The 21,502-nt window shown below is 39.7% G+C and overlaps 1 protein-coding gene across 6 annotated transcripts in view; it reads left to right on the top strand.

The window, feature by feature from the left end:
- The window catches only part of LOC124123019 (serine/threonine-protein kinase tousled-like 2), a 68,932-nt gene that overhangs the window by 16,050 nt on the left and 31,380 nt on the right, over positions 1 to 21,502 (top strand). For all 6 annotated transcript variants that reach the window (XM_046486258.2, XM_046486262.2, XM_046486257.2 and 3 more), the window contains exons 2-8: positions 7,596 to 7,669; positions 13,304 to 13,477; positions 14,441 to 14,519; positions 15,678 to 15,736; positions 16,771 to 16,842; positions 18,682 to 18,783; positions 20,761 to 20,889. In XM_046486258.2, coding sequence (XP_046342214.1) covers positions 7,596 to 7,669; positions 13,304 to 13,477; positions 14,441 to 14,519; positions 15,678 to 15,736; positions 16,771 to 16,842; positions 18,682 to 18,783; positions 20,761 to 20,889 — 689 coding nt within the window. The remainder of the gene's footprint in view (positions 1 to 7,595; positions 7,670 to 13,303; positions 13,478 to 14,440; positions 14,520 to 15,677; positions 15,737 to 16,770; positions 16,843 to 18,681; positions 18,784 to 20,760; positions 20,890 to 21,502) is intronic.

The raw sequence follows: 21,502 nt of genomic DNA, 5'->3' as shown, positions 1-21,502 counted from the left end.
TCCTCAATCATACATTTAATTCATGGATTCATTCTTCCCTATTCACCATACCTTTCTCACTACTGTGAAAAACATCAAATCCCTGCTTCACTTCGGGCCTTGCTATGATAGGACTGAAACACTGTTCAGAGTGGCTCAAACAGCTCTCTGTCTCAACTTAGTTAGACCTTAATACCTTATTAGATTTTCATCCAAGTTTATCAAAAACAAATTCATTTTGTAACTTCCATTTATAATAAAAAAGACCCGGGCACACATGTACATAACTTGTCAATGGCCAATTTTCGGTCCCAAGTTTTTATCATATATCTGTATAAGTTACCAAAGTTTTAAAGTCTTGCCTATATATAATCGGTTATAGAGAATTTAGGGAGAAGGCGGTAATAAGTGCTGCACTTGTGCCCAATCCCTTTGTCTTTTTGGACAATAAAATATGTTTAATAATAAAATAATGGATTCTAGACCAGGCAAACCAGTGATTGATGTTGGTTGGTTGGCTTGTTGTTTAACTCCGTACTCAGCAATATTCCACCTATATGGCGACGGTCTGTAAATAATCGAATCTGTACAGACAATCCAGTGATTAATATCATGAGCACGGATTCACGCAATTGGGATCGATGACATGCATCAACCAAGTCAGCGAGCCTGACTACCCCATCCTGTTAGTAGCCTCTTACGACAAGCATAGTCGCCTTTTACGGCAAGCATGGTTTGCAGAAGACCTATTCTAACCCGGATCTTCACGGGTCAGTGATTGGTGTTAGGAGCACGGGCCCACTCCTTTGGGGTATATTGACATGCAATCAACTGAGTCACCAAGCCTGACCACCCTGTCACATTTACATATCTGTAATCAATTATTTGCTGTTAGTTCATTAAATGAATTCTTAGGGGATAATGTATTCAAAACAAGGGAGACAGATATGCACTTCCTGTTGCAAGGTTTACAGTGGGATGTGTTCATGTGTTACACTAAATGGTGTATGCTGCACAATAATGGAAGATTTGAACGCTGTTTTGTTTTTATGGTGGGCCCCTGTAGTTGTAGAATTTAGGGACCCTCAGATTTAATGTTGGGACCCCGTCATTTTTTAATGTAGGGACCTTGTCAGGTTGAATGTAGGGACCTCGTCAGGTTGAATGTTGGGAGCTCGTCAGGTTGAATGTAGGGACCTCGTCAGGTTGAATGTAGGGACCTCGTCAGGTTGAATGTAGGGACCTCTTCAGGTTGAATGTAGGGACCTCATCAGGTTGAATTTAGGGACCTCGTCAGGTTGAATGTAGATACCTCTTCAGGTTGAATGTAGGGACCTCATCAGGTTGAATGTAGATACCTCTTCAGGTTGAATGTAGGCACCTCGTCAGGTTGAATTTAGGGACCTCGTCAGTCTTAAACATTCAACATTGCTTTAAGGACAAGGAGAAACAAGGTTAAGCTTCATTTATCATGTTTATCCCGAGAAAGACTCTTTTTGCAGGGTTACAATTTGGCACTAGTCTTATAGTCCTTGCCAAACTGCCCAATAGTTAAAGTATCATGAGGACTTGTAGACATTTACCCTTTTTAAGGGTTTTGCTATATGTTATCATTGTAAGGACTAGTGGACTAAAAACTCTCTCTACCGCTGGTTTAATTACCGTATTCGACGTAATAAGCACCCTGCTCTAATAAGCGCCCACGGCGATATTTGCTAATATATTGGCTAGTGAACAATCCCAATTAGCACCCCTTCCGATTGATCAATGTATACAAGACTTATTTATTCGCGTATAATACGCACTCGTGTGTTATATGCACCTTAAATATGGGCAATTAAATTCTGGAAACAGCATAAACAACGAAATTTATCTTTCTACTCTGTTTTTTTTCCATCAAAATAATATTCTAAAAAGAGCCCCCATATTTCTAATTTTGAGAGCGCCTTGGGTGCTTATTACGTCGAATACGGTATATATTTTTCTTATCATTCAATGATTCGTAATCGACCGTTGATTGATTGGTTGCTTTTTTAAACCAATGTTAAATCTCAAAATTTAAATAATGCCCAGCGCTTCCAGTTTCTTACACTTGAGTTTTCTGGTGGCAGATGACACTGGACTGATAAAAACAGTTATTGTGATCAGGACAAGCTATCCGGTTGATTAGGTGACCTGCCTTCATTTGGCTTCCTCACCCTACATACTACATACTGTCCCCAGATTACACCATGGGTCATGCACCTGTTCCTTGTGTACACACACACAGGTAGTTTTGTAGATTAAAATCAAAACAAACCCAAAGGTAAATTTTGCAAATTATCATAGGGCCTTTTATTTTTTATGAGTTTGTATACAAAATGTTTCGCCTCAAAATCAATGTTTTTCGCGGGGAAAAACATTTCAACTAACAGATTAATACTGTTACCATGGTTACTATTGAATGAAAACAAACAAATTTTAACATTCAAGATGGATATTATTTTGGTATGGATAAACATTTATATTAGTATTATTCACCATTTCTTAGAAACTGTGTTAACAAAATCTTGTGTGTTTTTTTTCATTTCACCTAATTGTAAAACAATAAGAAAAAACTTCTTTGTCGAAATTTATTCGAGTTATGTTATTTTATCAGTAAAGTCTCGTAAACCATCTTAAAACAAATGCAGCATGTGATTGCAAGTGCATATGGACCTAATTTCTTTTCATGTTAATTTTGAACATTGCATCAGAGGAATTAAGAAATTAACGAAAAAGATCACTCTTAGTAACAGAAAACAGAGCAACAATTCCCATTCAAAATTATCCAACAGCCATTTCCATCAATGGGCTTAGATTTACACTGATCTGTGAATCAGGGCTGACTCTGAGACGGTCAGCTAATCTCAGAAGCAATTAGCAGTTTGTCCGACGATTAAGCTTGTTTGAAGAGCCTGTAAGATAATGGCTGTGCAGCACGGTCTGAATTGAAAAGAATTACCTCGGTGTGGTGGGGTGGGGCAGGATTGGACATGCCCCGTGTGGGATGCTGTGAGCCGGCTTCTGTGTGGCGGCTGACGTAGAGCTACCTACACTTGCCACCCCAGGACATGGTGTTACGATTTCATTCAAAGGATATTTGCTGTTTTGTGAACATGGATTTTAGAGGTAGGTGTCTGTTCGAAATTATGCGTGAAAGTCCAGGCGCCCTTGCCATGAATCTGATGTTGAAAGGTAATTATTAACGTTGACTTAAGGGGTCATGCCTTTGTTGTGTATTGTGACAGAGGCAAATGTTTTCAATTTGCATCACATCTCTACATCATTAAGATGACATGTCATCACTTCCCTGAAACACTTTTCAAACGGAAGTTTTTTATAGACATTTCTTAGGTGACCAGTGACAAAGTAGAAGCAAATGTTTTATAGATAACATCTTCTTAATGTACAGTTATTGTGACGTTTCAGTTTAGATCTTTATACCGTTGTCAAGCAGGACTTTTCACTTTTCACTCACTCACTCAGAAATCCGAAATAGATGTATGATGTTGAGTCAGTGACCATGGTGACCTGAGACTTGCATGTATCTGAACTCCTACATGGTGGTTGCTATGGCAACATTTTTCAGTTTAATTGCCTTGTTGGTTTGGTTGAGACGTAGGTGGCAGTTTGTGCTTGATTTACTGTTTTGTAGAAGACCTGAGCATAAGCTAAATATGTTTTCTCTTTGTCTTGCACTATAATCTACACCGCTTTAATCATGCTGAAGAATTGGCTTAAAAAATATATTGGATTATTACTTCTTGAGAACATTATTCCAAGACAGAAGCTCTGAAATATATTTTTTACCCTATTGTATTAGTACATTAGATTAATTATTAGAACTATCCAGAATTTTCAAAAAATGTGATGTGGGAGGCATTTTTTAAAAATATTTGTATTTTCTTAAACTAATTATTGACTTGAAACACGAAGCCTTGGTAGACTTTCCATGAAGTACTTAAAGAAGTGAACAAATGTGTAAATTGTCTCGTCTGTAGGTACTCGGACAGCAGAACTATATGAGGTGGGCTGTTTGGTCATGAGATGGTCAGGGATGTAGCTTATGGTTAATTTATGGCCAAATATCCAGCATTTTATAGTTTCCTTGAGATGTGTGTTTTAGAACTTTCATGGATATTGTTTGAGTTACCTCCCCTTGGCCTGCCAGGATTCTATGATAGTTTGTTCAAATCTAATAAGACTGCTATTAGAAGCAGGGCACAGCGAATATGATACAGTATATCGATATGCTCTCACCATTACCATGACAACCGAGCCTTAATATGTTTTAACTCCCTTGATGGGATTGAAGAATGTTAAGTCAGGTATTTCTTGGATTCTGAACTAAGTGCCCATGCCAGCCAGATTGGGAAAACAAAATTCTTGGTTAAAATTGGAAGTTTTTTAAGTTATGACTTTCATAAGTTCAGATGTATTTTAAGATTGCATTCAATGCAACCAACAAACTTGAGGATTAAAGCTTCTTCCTTTTTATTGCAGTTCATCTTTTCAAAGCCATAACATGAGTTGTGACTTTAATAACATGAATTGGGAAATTTAAGATTCCAGTTTGGGAATTTGTACTGACATTTGCTGCAGACATTGAACCTGGTATCGTCTCATGGGCTGTCGAGAGTAATCCCCGGAAGTATGATGCCTGTGTTGTTTATGGAAATAAAACCCTTTACCTTTATATCCAGGGGAGGATCAGCCGTTTATTCTTGTGTAAACAGGTAAATAATGGTGATGTACACTGAAATCTTTTTAATACTGTCTTCTGTGTACATTTGCCCATGGTACCATCTAGACTTTAGAGACTCATTCAGAGATAAGTGCTTGTCAGATTACCTTTAAGAAGAAATGAATACCCCTTCTTTGATTCTTTGACATATTTGTATGAATATTTATGGAAACCTGAAACTGGAAATATTGTTTCAGTATTTTGTAGGAAATCATATTTCCTGGAAGAAAAAGTCCATAGGAGATATGGCTTGTTGAGATTAAGCAATCTTTCCCTGAAGATATCGCTGCAATGACATTGCATCACAATGGTTTGCAGACCATTGTGATGTCATCGGTTGCCATGACATCACAATCAAATGACGTCACTAATCTCTGTTTCTGAAGCTGGTAAGCTGTACTTTTTAAGCTGGGGCGGTCGGGTAGCCCAGTGGTTCAAGCGTTTGCTTGTCACGCCGAAGACCCGGGTTTGATTCCCGACATGGGTACAATGTGTGAAGCCCATTTCAGGTGTCCCCCGTCGCGATGTTGCTGGAATATTGCTAAAAGCGGCGTAAAACCATACCCACTCACTACTTTTTTAAACTCAAGACACTGCTTAGACTGCTTATAAACTGAAAAAGTGGTAAGAATGATTTCGGATTATTGATAAAATTTACATCAAATATTTAAATACTCGTTGATGAAAGTTTAAAGCTCCTTGGCAAGCCTCAGTGTTTTGAACTTTTATTGACTTGTGTTGATATGTTTGATATCTGATGAGATTCTCTGCCACATTTGGCTCCTGCATACTTACAGGAACTGATGTTACCCATGCAAGCCTGCATGTTCTCTCCGATCAAAAGATCGACATCTGCTAATGGTGCCAAAGTCACTTACCAAAACAGATGGCAATAGGTCATTTCAACATGCTGGACCATTGCTAGGGAACAATCTGCCACAAGAAATCTGAGAAGCAGAAAATCTGACAAACTTTAAAAGACATTCAAAACCTGTGGCTTCAAGAGATCCTTTGACTAGTAGATCAATCATCGTCTAAGCGCATTTGAGCAGTTGTTAATTAGAAAATATATTTCACAAATTCTCAATTTAATTTATTTTAATTTAATTTATGCTAATAGTCAGACACCACAAGTTGCATGTCCCAGTCATCTTACATCAAGTCATCCATCATGGTCGGGACATATTTCTGAGAACAGAGTTAATTTATTGATGAATAATAACAGCATTTTGCTGATGGATACCATGATATAATTGGTGTATACAAAAAATGTTCAGTATGTTTATTAAGTGTATGAGACTGAATTCACTGGCCAAGCAGGGCGGTCGGGTAGCCTAGTAGTTAAAGCGTTCGCTCGTCACGCCGAAGACCCGGGTTCGATTCCCAACATGAGTACAATGTGTGAAGCCCATTTCTGGTGTCCCCCGCCGTGATATTGCTGGAATATTGCTAAAAGCGGCGTAAAACCATACTCACTCACTCACTCACACACTGGTCAAGCACCTGATGCTGGTTGTACAAGGGAGGGACCGAGAGGCCAGGTGGTCAGGCGCGATTCGCTGTGCAGAGTTGTGTCCCTTGGCCCAACGAAAACCTATGATTGTGGTTTCAAATCCCCGTTCGCCCGATTATGTTTCTAGGTTTGTCAGCACCATTCCCCTGCTTGTGGGTTTCACCAAAGTGACAAACGTCCGAGACCTGCATCACTTCAGGCTTTCCTCCCACATTAAGCTGACACGCCGCGATATAACTGGAAACTGGAATATTCTTAAAAGCAGCGTTAAACCCAACTCACTCACTGACTTACTAATTTACAAGTCGCCATCATTTAACTGGAATATTGCAGAGGACTGCGTTAAGATCAACAAGCACTTTCTTTTTGATGCATTTAAGATGACCTTGGGTGAAAAATGAACGGATAAGACCTGAGTCAGGTCCCTTGGGGTGTGTAATGTCGAGTTTTGTCTGTACAGATCTTACAAGTGATATTATCCGGATTAACAAATGTCTGGATTAACAAATCACGTTCAGCGTCATGCCCTTGCACTTGTGTGTGTACCCAATATTCTCAAAACATCATTTTCAGTAGATTTTAGAGCCTTCATATTATACTATTATCAGCAGATACTATTTGTATCATTATAAGGACTAGTGGACTAAAAATGTTAGTTTCTTCCGCTTTGTCTACTGATTTGTCAATATGTATATGTGCTGGCAAAATCAAAGGTAACTATTTCAGGGACTCGGAACAGTTTGTTACCATAAAATGAACTGAAGTTTCCTAAAGATTTTGTCCTATAAGAACATCAAGGCTGATGGATACAAAATTGATAGAGCCGTGAAGGGTGCTGCTTCAAACATCTCGTCGCTAATTTATACTTTACATGCATAGCAAAACATTGATCAGGAGACAGAAGACAGGACACAGACATAGACAGAGTGTCAAGTCATCTAAGGTCAAGGAATTCACATGGCAGATTACAAGTCTTGATTATGCAGTCACTGGACTGTGGATCAGCTGAGCTTAATTGACCAAACAGAAATTTACTAGACTCGGGATTTGGACGAGTGGCTCTATCTGGTTTTGATTGTATAATGGTTTAGTGTTTCTAAGTAGGTCTTGATTGTGAATTATAGATTATCTCAGCGTTAGAAATTGGCACTAATCCTATAGTCTTTACCAAACAGCCCAATGGTAAAGGTATCCTAAGGACTAGTAGAAATTGGCCAAATCTAAGGGTTTTGCTATGTTATCATTATAAGGACTAGTGGAAAAAACTGTTAGTTTCTAACCCTGAGATTGTATGTGATGTCCGACAGTGAAGGATGTACTGTATTCGTTCTATTACAGGCTACAATATGGACAATTTAGGTCTGGACCCCAGGAAACAAGAATTGCTCGAACAAAGATTTCTCGGAGGAAGGGTATGTATTTTTTGGTTCTCCCTATGCATATCAGTTGTCATGACAATGTGGACAGACAAAAGCCCTTAAGCTGTTTTGTGAAAAAAAGCTGTGTTGGCTCACCGCTACACTGACTTTATGTGTCCTTAAAAGTGTTGAGATTTATTTTAATGCTAGGTTTAGCAGCACCATACCCGTGCTTGTGGGTTTCACCAAAGCGGTAAACGTCTGAGACCTGCATCACTTGGGTTTTCCTCCAACATTAAGCTGACACGCCGTGATATAACTGAAATACTGTTAAAAGCAGCGTTAAACCCAACTCACTCTCACTATTTTAATGATACTGTATCACCCATGAGTCATGCCATTTGGAATTGGTCTCTAGGCGGGTTATGAGAGTCGACCAAATGGATCAAGTGGTCAGGTGTGATTGTATCCGATGTGGGAGCTGTGGGGTAGCCTAGTGGTTAAAGCGTTCACTCATCACGCCGAAGACCCGGGTTCGATTCCCGACATGGGTACAATGTGTCAAGCCCATTTTTAGTGGGTTGTCGTGATATTGCTGGGATATTGATAAAAGCAGCGTAAAACCATACTCACTCGTACCCGATGGTGTGTATCTTTGCTAACAATATCAATCACTGGATTGTGTGGTCCAGACCTGATTATTTGCATGGCCTTGAACAACAAACAAACAAGACAACACTATCAGGGCCCCATTCCTCAAAGTGAAATCCTAGCGCTGAGGTGATCGTAAGTCCCATACTTTAACATAGGCTTACGATCATCGTAGCGCTAAGATCACTTTGAGGATCAGGGCCCAGGAGGCCATATCTCAGGATCAGAAGTGCCCATCTTCTTTGTGGAAGCCACCGGCTTAGATAAGGATCAGACAGCCACTTTTCAGATTGTGCAGCATACCCAGTCATGGATTATTGTACTTGTTTCATGTGATCACTGTGATTAGGAAATATAGGGACGGACACACACTAGTTTATCATCCCAAACTGGCTCCCACAGGAGATATGGCTTGGGTGAGATCAGGCGATATCTACACTGTAGATATCGCTGCAATGAAATTGCATCACAATGCTTATCAGACCATTGTGACGTCATTAGTTACCATGACGTCACAATCAAATGACACCACTAATGACTCTGCTACTGAAGCTGTTAGCAGTACTTTTTACACTTAAGACACTGCCTATTACTGTCTACAAACTGAAAAAGTTTGAAGAATGATGTTGGATGATAAATAAAATCTCACCCTCATGTCTTTTGATATAAAATATATCAACACTCGTTGATAAAAGTGGAAAAAATCCTCGGCAAGCCTTGGAGTTTTCCCACTTTTATCAACTCGTGTTGATATATTTGATATCAAAAGACACTCTGGTGAAATTCTCTATTTATCTTATCTGAGTGGGTCCAAGGTATTTATCAAAATTCAGTAGAGATTTGGTACACTCTGATGGTTCTGACAATGGTTCTGGGGATAATTGTCTAGAGACAAACTAAATACAAAGGTTGGGTTGCCGATAGTGTGTGGGGTTTGTGCCAAAGATCTATTTCTAATCTACAATGCATCCAGGATTAACATCTGAAAGAAGTCGTAATAGGTGACTACCGGGATTGGGGGATCAGGATGGGTGACTTAATTGATACATGTTGTCATGATGTCCATCACTGGATTGTCTGGTCCATACTGGGTTATTTACATGCCGCTGTCATGTAGCTGGAACATTGCTGAGTGTGGCGTTTGACAAACAAACAAACAAACAAACACTTCTCATGGTGTACTTTCAAGGTGTACTTCTGTCCCTGCGTACTATGATATAGCTGGACCTACCTCATGGGTCCTGTTTCGGAATAGGTTCCTACCACTCTGTTGGTTGTTGAAAGGGGTGTCTAAATTTATTCGGTGCTCAGACTTGACGTGCGACTTTAGTCACAATATTAATCACTTGTTTGTCAGGTTTGACTCCATTATTTACAGGACGTCATGGAGGTTGAATATTGCTGACTTGACATAAAACAACAATAAAACCCACATGGACAAACAGTCTGTGACTTTAGCCACAAGTCTGAACCCCGAGTCTTGTATTATTTGGTTTAGTCTCGTAAGGTCACAGTCTCCTAGTGTGACCATATTTGACATAATAAGTGCCCAGGGCGCTCTCAAAATTAGAAATAGGGGCTCTTATTTGAATATTATTTTGGTGAAAAACAACAGAGTTGAAAGATCGTAAATTTCGTGGTTAATGCTGACAGTCTGAAATCTTTATATACAACAGATATATTCTTTCAGAATTTAATTTCCCATAATTAAGGGTGCATATAACACACAAGTGCGTATTATACACGAATAAATAAGTCTTGTGTACATTGAACAACGGAAGGGGTGCTAATTGGGATTGTTCACTAGCCAATATATTAGCAAATATCGCTGTGGGCGCTTATTAGAATGGGGCGCTTATTTCGTTGAATACCGTAATTAAATAAAACTAAAGGATACTGAAAGTAATGCCAAAATGCAATTTTAGGTTAGAACTGTTAGGGCAGACCAACGTAAACTCTACTTGTGAAATAACAGCTAAATATTTCAATCATACGCAGAGATATTGTGAAATAAAATCAAAGCTGTTTGTATACGTGTATTATGCACACAACACTAGTAGAATACATTTATGTAGGGAGGCCCTTTCCTAGGTCGATTGTATACAGACTAGTTAACACACATGCACACCCACGCACGCACATACAGACATACAAAATGAATGAATGAATGAATGAATGAATGAATGAATGAACAAATGAACATGATTGAAAAACATCCGATCACATGTTCCTCCCTTCCATTTGTTTGTCTCCCTGATTAGCTAGGTCAGGTTTCAACCTGGTGTTTTGCCAGACTGGCTTGTGCCCCAGGATGTCAGTGTGTTGACCTGGATTTAGGACATGGCAGGCTCATCACTCTTCATTGAATAGGTGAGGTGAGGTGAAATTGGGTTTAAAGTTGCGTCCAAGATTATTGCACTTATATAGTGATGTGCATGTACGTGTGTGTGTGGCTGCTTGAACTAGCCCGGACTGATGCCGATTTATAGTGCTAGCTCACTGAGATACCATGCCGCAGTTTAACATGAATACCCCACTCAGACACAGTATACTGACTCCGAGCCGACCAGTCCTTGTTTTAGCCCCTTAATGCCGAGCGCCAGACAGGGTAACAACAAGTACCATCTTTTAACGTCTTTTGGTATGACGCGGCCGGGGATCGAACCCCGGGCCTTCCGCGCTCCGGGCGGATGCTCTTCATTGAATACATGTGTGAACCCTGGGTAGGACATCACACTAGAAGTGACGTCATAGCCGAAGACTGTTGATGTCATTCCACAAATTGTGGTTTTCTAGGACAGTCGTGATCAGTGCATTTTTCTAAAGGGGAGCTTGAAAGGATTAAGAAATAATGGGTAATAAAGAAATTATTACACTCACATGTGTGTCATATGGATTTTATTAAATGGGTGTCAGAATTCTTGTATTTCCCAAGCGAGAGTGAAGATTTGAAGATTTGTTCTGAAATATTCTCTTGCTTTCATCCCTACATCTCTATTATTCACGACGGGAATGTTTAGTTTCATTTTCGAATTTACACTCAGTAATTTGAATGAATGTATGGAAACCAGTTTAATGAACCTTTAGCTGACAGTGCACTGGTAGAGTACAAATTGCTTGTGGCAAGTCCAGACAATTAAGCTCCAAATATATAGAGGATATTATATGATTGTTCATGTCATACAATGTTTATGACACCAGTGTCTAAATACCGGAATTTAGGCACCGATGTTGTAAACATAGTATGACATGAACAATTATATAATGTTCAATTTATTACCAAAGAAGACATGATATACTTTTATTATGAATTTATTTGTTATTGTTTTTTGTCTCCCTGTGATTACTGGCTCGTTGCATTCCGCAAAGAGACAGCTGTTTTTTTTTTATCCACTTGTGAACTGTCTGATGGCCGAGCTTATGAGAGTACCAGATTTACCTAGGCCTCTAAACCCAATGTTCCTCCGAGAATTTTTTGTTTGTTTATTTTGTAAAATATTTTGATTTCTTATTTTCTTCAGAGATTGCATTCAACGTAATAATATAAGAATAAGTAATAACACCTCTTCCTATTTAGTGGTCCTGTTATCAGTGAAAAAGAATACAGGTTATATCTAGAAAGCCATAATATTAGTTATTAGTTACACGAATTGGAAAACATTAAGTTCCTGGGAATCCATTTTGGGAATTTTTAATGAGTTGACTATCGGCCTCTGATCAGGCCTAGATAAATCAATGGAATATGACTGTAAACATCATTATAATCGACCTTATTTCAATACTATATTGATTAGGTGTTATGGCAGATCGCTAATTGCTTTGACAGTTCAAGATTTAGAAAATGACAAATCTTGATAAAAGCACCTGTACTTTTGAGATGCAATAACTGAAAAATGTACAAAATATTTGACATCCAATTTAAAGAAGCAGGACATTTCCTACCCTGATGACATGTTGATTTGGTTGTTAAGGTAAACACTCCCTGTTGACTGTTTACTTCTGCAAATCTCAATCTCATTAAAATCAGATCTTAGTTCTTGCTACAGCTAAACAAAGATCTGAGGACATCCCATTACGGGTCACGTCAGACCGACCTTGCACAAACTTTGACCGACCAATGGAATGACCAATCAGAAGGTAGCTTTCTCGTGCTTTACGGCACTAATTTCAAATTGGCGACCACGCTTTGAAACATATTTTCACAAATTCTCGATAACAAATTTGAAACCTGAACAAAAGAATATTCTGGAATGGCTAACAGATGGTGTAGATTGTATGGATTCAGTCGTTAAACCCGTAACTATCGTTCGGAGTTCAAGTTTTCGAGGTTGCATGATAAGAAATCACATTCGGACTGTCACTTTCATAATCTGGTAAGCAGCGCTCTGATTGGTCGGATGAAAGGTTGTTCTGATGTGACCCCTAATGGGATGTCCTCAGATCTTTGTTTAGTACTAGCAAGAACTGAGGTCTGATTTTAATGAGATTGTGCAAATCTAAGCACAATATTTCTTCGCTTCATCGAATACAGGAGTTGTTACGGTATGTCATGGCTACACACAAGTATACACGCTTTTATGATAGTGTCTGGAGTGTTTTAACCCATTCGAAATTGGTAAGATAGGGACCCCTTTGTTTGGATGATGTCCCTTGACTGGTAAATGACCCAACCAAGGTCATATGCAATCTGATTATGTATAATCGAAAACAGGAAGTGATGTATCACACAACAAAATAGTGAATCTGCTGTAATTGAGAGTTGCCCGCTGTTGAGTCGCTAATGACAAGTTTTTTGTTTACCAAACTCGGTAAAGAAAATCGGCATTGATCAATCCTAATTGATGTGTAAAAAAAGTTGAACAAAGAACAAGAAACATTTTGCGTATGAAATATTTAATAGGTTAGTAAGCATGCACTATTATGATCCATTATAAATTAATTAACGCGATAATATTGCATACTATGCTACACTAATTAGCTCAATAGCTGTCCTAGATTACACAAGGAATAGTAAAGTTTCTTTCTGTCCCCCTACAGTTCCAGCCCTTGACTGTGGGTGTCCCCCCACACCACCCGGTTGTTGGTGGGAGCCTCCCCCCGCAGACTCAACAGCTTCACCCCCAGCATCATCCTCAGCCAACACCACAGCAACAACAGCAGCAACAGGAAAACAGCAACCTCAGTGCTGGCTCAATAGACAGAGATGAAGAGGTGAGTAGGGGAGGTAACTCCGTTGACAGATGTCAGTCAATATACAGTATTCGACATAGGCAACTTGCTTTTCTGGATTCACAGACAGAAGTGCAAAGCAGTTTCTGAATTAGCTGCCCGCCCGGTAACAAAAAGCTGGCATGACTGTCTAGTTGAAAATTCTAGTCAATACTAGGGCTGGCAAAAAAAGTTGATAATCGGAATTATCGTCGACGGGAAGAAATATTAACTATTATCGCTATTAAAATTGTGTCATTGATAATATATTTAGAAATTTGTATTCTTTATGTTCCCATGGCAACAAGATGGACTTAGGTTCTGTGAGGGTAGGGTTCGTTTCTGGAGCATAACTCATAAACCGTTCAATATTTTTTCATCAAACTTTGCAGGTCTGTCAGGTACATGCTGAACTTGTGCCTTTTGCTATTTAGAAATTTTAGAAATTTTTATTTTTGTACGTTTCCATGGCAACAAGACTGACTTAGGTTCCAAACTCTTCTTTTTTTTACAATTTCCATGACAAGTTCCACCTTGGTTAAAAAAGGTTAGGGTTTGTTCAGATTTAATTATGTCATAAATTCTGCAACAGGGGCGGGGGATATAGCCATGTTAGTGGCAAACTCTTGTTTTAATTATTTTAAGTCCCTTAATTCAAGCCTTAAGGAACCATCGGGTTCCCCCTTCAGTTTATGACACTGCGTTGCATTGTATCCTTGATGACGATACACAGCCTGACTTACTTCTCAAAGATAGCATGAAACAAGTGCTCATACAGGGTTAAATGTTTGTTGACCTGATACATGTTTTGCTCTATTTCTTGGGGGCAGTCTGGTAGCCTTGTGGTTAAAGCGTTCACTCGACCTGGGTTTGATTCCCGACATGGGTACAATGTGTAAAGCCCATTTCTGGTGTCCCCTGTCGAGATATTGCTGGAATATTGCTAAAAGCTCACTATATTTCTAGGCCCAGGTCCACACCCCCGACAAGTCTCGGACACCGTCGGAGAGGAAACGGAAACGGAAGACAGTAACCGATGAAGGTGGTGAGTCAGCCTTTGTTTGTTGTGTGACACAGGAGGTAGTGTGTATTCAGTCAATAAAATTCAGATTAATTTAAGCAAGACAGCTGGTCTCGCAAGTCTCTGGACATTACCAGTAACGTTAAAAAGTTGCCAGTCCACATTTATCTACAACAAAACACGTCACATCATTCGGCATAACCAACATGTGGCATGGGTGGCCCAGTTGTCTAACGCATCGTAATTTGCCGTGCAGAGTTGTGTGTCTTGGGCACGCCAGAAACCTATGATTGTGGGTTCAAATCCCGGTTCGCCCTGATTATGTTTATTATTATGAGACTTTGACCCAGTGCAATTTGGAGTCATTTACTGCAAAATTGATACTACACATACCAATTGATTCATCTACAAATAGTTGTATAGTGGGTCATTCCTTTGTATGTATAGTGGGTCATCCTGCATGGATAGTGGGTCATCCTGAGTGGATAGTGGGTCATCCTGAGTGGATAGTGGGTCTTCTTGCAAGGATAGTGGGTCATCCTGCAAGGAAAGTGGGTCATCCTGCATGGATAGTGGGTCATCCTGCGTGGATAGTGGGTCTTCTTGCAAGGATAGTGGGTCATCCTGCAAGGATAGTGGGTCATCTTTGTGGATAGTGGATTACCTGTGTGGTTAGTTGTCATGCTGCATGGATAGTGGGTCATCCTGCATGAATAGTGGGTCATCCTGCATGAATAGTGGGTCATCTTGTGTGGATAGTTGGTCATCCTGCAAAGATAGTGGGTCATCTTGCGTGGATTGTGGGTCATTCCTCTTTTATAAAAATTGTATAGAAAAGCATGAAAATATTGAAAATTAGTGTACTGATTGACAAAAAGGGCAAATTACGCTTTTTTTCTGCAATTCTGCAGTTAGTTACATTTGATGGAAATCTTTCCATGATCAAGAAATTGCAGAATTTGTCTGGGACTGGTGGGTCCTCTCTGCATGGATTGTTGCTTCTGGAGGGGCAGTCGGGTAGCCTTATGGTTAAAGCGTTCACTCGTCATGTCATAGACCAGGGTTCAATTCCTCACATGAGTACAATGTGGCATAAAAGCGGCATAAAACCAAACTCACTCACTCACTCACTCACTCATTTTTCTGTTTCCATGTAATTAATGAATGTCCTTTGTGTTTTAGGTGTTCCAAAGAGTGGTCGCTCAGAAGCAAATGGCAAAAAGATAAACGAGTATTTCAAGGTATTAAGATATTTTAAGATTGTTATCTTGGAGCAGTGACCATGTAAAACTTCTATTTCTCACAAAAAGTATGTTTGTAAGCTCTCTGTCATTGGGAGAACATTCAAACATGATGAAAAGACATGTGTAGATGGGAATCAGGAATACTTTTGGGATATTGTTTTGTAGTGCTCTGTAATGACTGAGCATATATTTCATAAAAATATACCAAAAATATGCCAAACTTAATTTGTTCAGTGTATGTTATTTGATAGTTATTATTTATGATTTCCCATGATTTCATTCAAATACTTCTAATATTTGTTTGTCGATTGTTATATTTAACACAACTTGTTTCATATCAGTATTGGTTCCTTAGTCTAAAATTTGAACTTCATGCACGAGTCGCCATTGTATTGGGGGCTCTCAACCAGTCAGTCAAGATGGCTTGGTTATCTCACTTACCAAATACTCAGTTATTTTTGGATTCGACAAAAATAAACTTTTACTTAATCATATTATAATATCCAGTAAAAGATATATATATATATCAAGTATTAAGGGTGAGAAACCAATTTTTGATAATTTTAGGAAAATACTAAAAGAGACAGCGATGATTGAAAAATTCATTGCCACCAAAAACAATGGCCTATTACAATTTGAACGAAAATAGGGAAAAATCCTACACAAATTAATATAATACTCATGCCCTGTACAATAAGGCTATAGATCAGCTATGCCTCAAATAGCAATACTACCATAATTGTTCTAGTTATATCTGACTATCGATACAACTTTTCATGCTCTTCTTGAGGCATATCATGTGTGTGTTTGTGTGTGTGTGCGTGTGCGTGGGTGTGTTTCAATTATGCATGCTATATTTATATCACAAGAAATGTACATCTATGTAACATATTTTCACTACAATTGACTAAACCTACTGTGTAACCTCTGAACCTGATGTACAACTCTTCGAAAGGAATAAAAAATGTCCAAAAAAAATAAAAAAAGATGGCTTGGTTATGCAGTTGTTGATGATGATATTGTGTTTGCAGCAGAGCCAGTCTCCTAGTCGCAGTATTATCCCCCCTTCCGGAGCCAAGTCCCCCTCCCCGCAGGCTGCCACAGTAAGTCGTCTTCTTCCATACTAAAACAACTTACGTGTTAATTCCTAATTCCTAAAACATTAATTCCCAATATATAATATTTATAAGACGGAAATAAACATGGATGATAATCTCTATATCATATGTCATTCTCAATATACAGTATATCTCGGTTATGACAATCTTAAGACCACCTCCGTGGTCTAGTGGAAGAGTGTCCTGGGTTCGATCCCAGGCAGGGCCATACCAAAAGACGTTAAAAAATGGTACTTGCTGTTACCCTGTCTGGCGCTCGGCATTAAGGGACTAAAACAAGGACTGGTCGGCTGGTATCTCTATAAATCGGCATCAGTCCGGACTAGTGCACACGCACACGCACGTGCATGCACGTTGCTATATAAGTGCAATAATCTTAGACACGATGTTAAACCCCATTTCCCCTCACCTCACCTTTTATGCGTGTTTGTTATGAACATAGTTTTCTGTAATCAATGTTTAACATGTAATTTCACTTCCGGAATTAGCTTTAGCAGCTGATCATAAAGATCTGTAATAATTGGGTGATCTTTGCTGTCTATCATATGATATAGTGCCAAATGGCTTGTGTCACGATTAGGTCTGGGAAGCTACACCAACTGGGTGATCCGATGCGTATCACGATACCTTGCTCATGATCCGATACATATATCGATACTTGTATGTGCTCATATCTGAAGTGCGTAACCCATATTTTCCAAGACTGGATATTCAAATACCTGGCACACTGATGATTTCAGTGGCAGTTTTAAGTATGGCACAATGGATGAAAATATTTAATTTTTCACTACTAAATAGTATTTGGTGTAACATTTATTAAAGAATACGTAAGAATAGATAAGAATTGATACTTTTTACTTTAAAAGTGTGTAACTGTGATCGATACTTGTATTGGGAAGTGAAATATCGCGATCTACCAATGCATCAGTGTATCGTCCCACCACTAGTCATGATTCACTGATGCTTGATGCGCCTACCCTTTTAGGGGTACAATTGTATTTGATTCCACGTGTGCGAACTGGAAGAATGCTTTTTAGACATAAGTAGGTGTGTTTGTCCACTTTATATGATCATAAACATCACATCCTAGTCACTGCTGTATTCAGCAGCCAAAAACTCAAAACAAAGCGGAAGGGGGATATAGGAATGGGTGCCGTCATTCCATCCTTCCATCGACCCCCTCCGTGGTCTAGTGGTAGAGCGTCCGCCCGGAGAGCGGAAGGTCCAGGGTTCGATCCCGGGCCGCGTCATACAAAAAGACGTTAAAAGATTGTACTTGTTGTTACCCTGTCTGGCGCTCGGCATTAAGGGGCTAAAACAAGGACTGGTCGGCTCGGAGTCAGTATACTGTGTCTGAGTGGGGTATTCATGTTAAACTGCGGCATGGTATCTCAGTGAGCTAGCACTATAAATCGGCATCAGTCCGGACTAGTACAAGCAGCCACACACACACATACACGTGCATGCACGTCGCTATATAAGTGCAATAATCTTGGACGCGACGTTAAACCCAATTTCACCTCACCTCACCATCCTTCCATCATGTTTTGTTGTTTCCAGAGCAGAACTCAAAAACCATGAGAGAATTCTTCACCAAACTTGGCACATAGATAGGTTCTAGTTGTGAACTGGAGCCTTTTGAAAGTTTGAGAATTTGTAAAAAAATATTTTTTGAGTTTCCATGGCTTTTTTAGTGCTTGCAATTAGGGCCATTTACAAAAAGGCCCAGTGAACAAAGTTCACAGGGGCTAATGCCTTGCACACAACCAGACATGTCATGTTTGGGGGGATATGAGTATTTCATGCTTGTTTTGTTTGTTCCAGAGTTATTTGGCAGCTTCCCCCCAGTCTTCATCGACATGCAACTCTGACATTATTCCGAGCTACCCCGTGAGGCCTGTGTACAGCTGCTCCAAGGGAGCACAGGTGGGATAACAGGCCATATACCTCAGACTGTACAGTGTGATAGACTTCAACTAGGGCTAGACACAGTGTTACACATCTGCTGACTATATACAGTGTGATAGACTTCAACTAGGGCTAGACACAGTGTTACACATCTGCTGACTATATACAGTGTGATAGACTTCAACCAGGGCTAGACACAGTGTTACACATCTGCTGACTATATACAGTGTGATAGACTTCAACTAGGGCTAGACACGGTGTTACACATCTGCTGACTATATACAGTGTGATAGACTTCAACTAGGGCTAGGGGCGGTCGGGTAGCCTAGTGGTTAAAGCGTTCGCTCGTCACGCCGAAGACCCGGGTTCGATTCCCGACATGGGTACAATGTGTGAAGCCCATTTCTGGTGTCCCCCGCCGTGATATTGCTGGAATATTGCTAAAAGCGGCGTAAAACCATACTCACTCACTCAACTAGGGCTAGACACGGTGTTACACATCTGCTGACTATATACAGTGTGATAGACTTCAACTAGGGCTAGACACAGTGTTACACATCTGCTGACTATATACAGTAGGATAGACTTCAACTAGGGCTGGACACAGTGTTACACATCTGCTGACTATATACAGTGTGATAGACTTCAACTAGGGCTAGACACGGTGTTACACATCTGCTGACTATATACAGTGTGATAGACTTCAACTAGGGCTAGACACGGTGTTACACATCTGCTGACTATATACAGTGTGATAGACTTCAACTAGGGCTAGACACAGTGTTACACATCTGCTGACTATATACAGTAGGATAGACTTCAACTAGGGCTAGACACAGTGTTACACATCTGCTGACTATATACAGTGTGATAGACTTCAACTAGGGCTAGACACAATGTTACACATCTGCTGACTATATACAGTGTGATAGACTTCAACTAGGGCTAGACACAGTGTTACACATCTGCTGACTATATACAGTGTGATAGACTTCAACTAGGGCTAGACACGGTGTTACACATCTGCTGACTATATACAGTGTGATAGACTTCAACTAGGCCTAGACACAGTGTTACACATCTGCTGACTATATACAGTGTGATATACTTCAACTAGGGCTAGACACAGTGTTACACATCTGCTAACTATATACAGTGTGATAGGCTTCAACTAGGGCTAGACACGGTGTTACACATCTGCTGACTATATATAGTGTGATAGACTTCAACTAGGACTTTTCAGAGTGATATGCATAAGCTGGGACTATTTAGTTATAAAATTCAGCTAGGACTATATGGAGTGATAGACTTCAACTAGGACTATATGGAGTGATACACTTCAACTAGGACTATATGGAGTGATACACTTCAGCTAGGACTATACGTGTGATACACTTCAGCTAGGACTATACGTGTGATACACTTCATCTAGGACTATACGGAGTGATACACTTCTGCTAGGACTAAACAGAGTGATACACTTCAGCTAGGACTAAATGGAGTGATATGCTTCAGCTAGGATTACAAAGAGTGACGATTTAAACAAGATGTGGAATAACTTTGTTTGTCCTAGATTCTGAAATGGCTGATGGTTTATTGCCAGTGTCTTTTGAGTGAGTGAGTGAGTTGGGTTTAACGCCGCTTTTAACAGTATTCCAGTTATATGGCGGCGTGTCAGCTTTATGTGGGAGGAAAGCCCGAAGTGATGCAGGTCTCAGACGTTTACCACTTCGGTGAAACCCACAAGCATGGGTATGGTGAAATTTGATGTAATTTCATCGAGTTGTGAGATGCAGAAATTTTTAGAACAAATTATAGGAACAGATCATTGTTAGTTGACTTGAAAACTGGGGTTCTGTTTCATAAGGACAGTGGAGTAGCCTAGTAGTGTTTGTTTGTCCCACCTAAGTCCTAGGTTTGATCCTGCACATGGGTTCCATGTACCTATTTTTGGTCTTACCTGTAGGTAACATGTTGTATTTCTTTATTCATCAGGAGGATGTGGATCAGGCGCTACCGAAAAGGACATCACCTTCTCGGTTCAGCGCCAACGTTTCTAAAATGCCGATGCCAAAGAGGCAGAATCGATCACCTAACACCATTCACAATGGCACAGACACCCAGGTCAAAATATTTTCAAATTCTCCCCTTTTTCTTTTTTGTTGTTTTGTCACCTGTCATCCCTCCACCTGACCACATCCACCTATTTCATTGGCTGAAAATATTAACATCATTTCCATGGTAACGTGAGACCAAAGTATTTCGCCGAAATATTTATAATGATTTTGAAAAAAATGGGACATGAGTAGTTGTTAGGGAATTATTTGCATGATTTCCTTATCACTGTCGCATACTTTTGAAGAATACTTTGTATCCTGTATCACAGTCCTTCGTTTTTTATGTATCTGTTCATAGTATAGAAATGTGGGTAGAATCATTGTCACCTGAAAACCATTTTGTGTACAAGAACTTGTCCACGTGAGAGGTTTGGGTTGGAGACAACACCCGTTAGTCACCCCGTCAACCTCCTTGTATAGTTGACAGATGAGGATTTGCACAATCTCATTGAAATCAGATCAAAGTTCTCGCTACTGCTAAACAAAGATCTGAAAACATCCCATTATGGGTCAAGTCAGGACGACCTTTCGCGAATGTTGACAGACCAGTGAAATTACTAAAAAGAAGTCAAGATTAGGCAATCAGAAAGCAGCTTTCTCCAGCTGTATGGCACTTGTTT

Source organism: Haliotis rufescens, unplaced genomic scaffold, assembly GCF_023055435.1.
Source record: "Haliotis rufescens isolate VD_foot unplaced genomic scaffold, xgHalRufe1.0.p SCAF_10, whole genome shotgun sequence".
Taxonomy (NCBI): Eukaryota; Metazoa; Mollusca; class Gastropoda; order Lepetellida; family Haliotidae; genus Haliotis; species Haliotis rufescens.
Note: the sequence above shows the minus strand (reverse complement) of the source record. Positions and strands in the feature narration are given on the sequence as shown.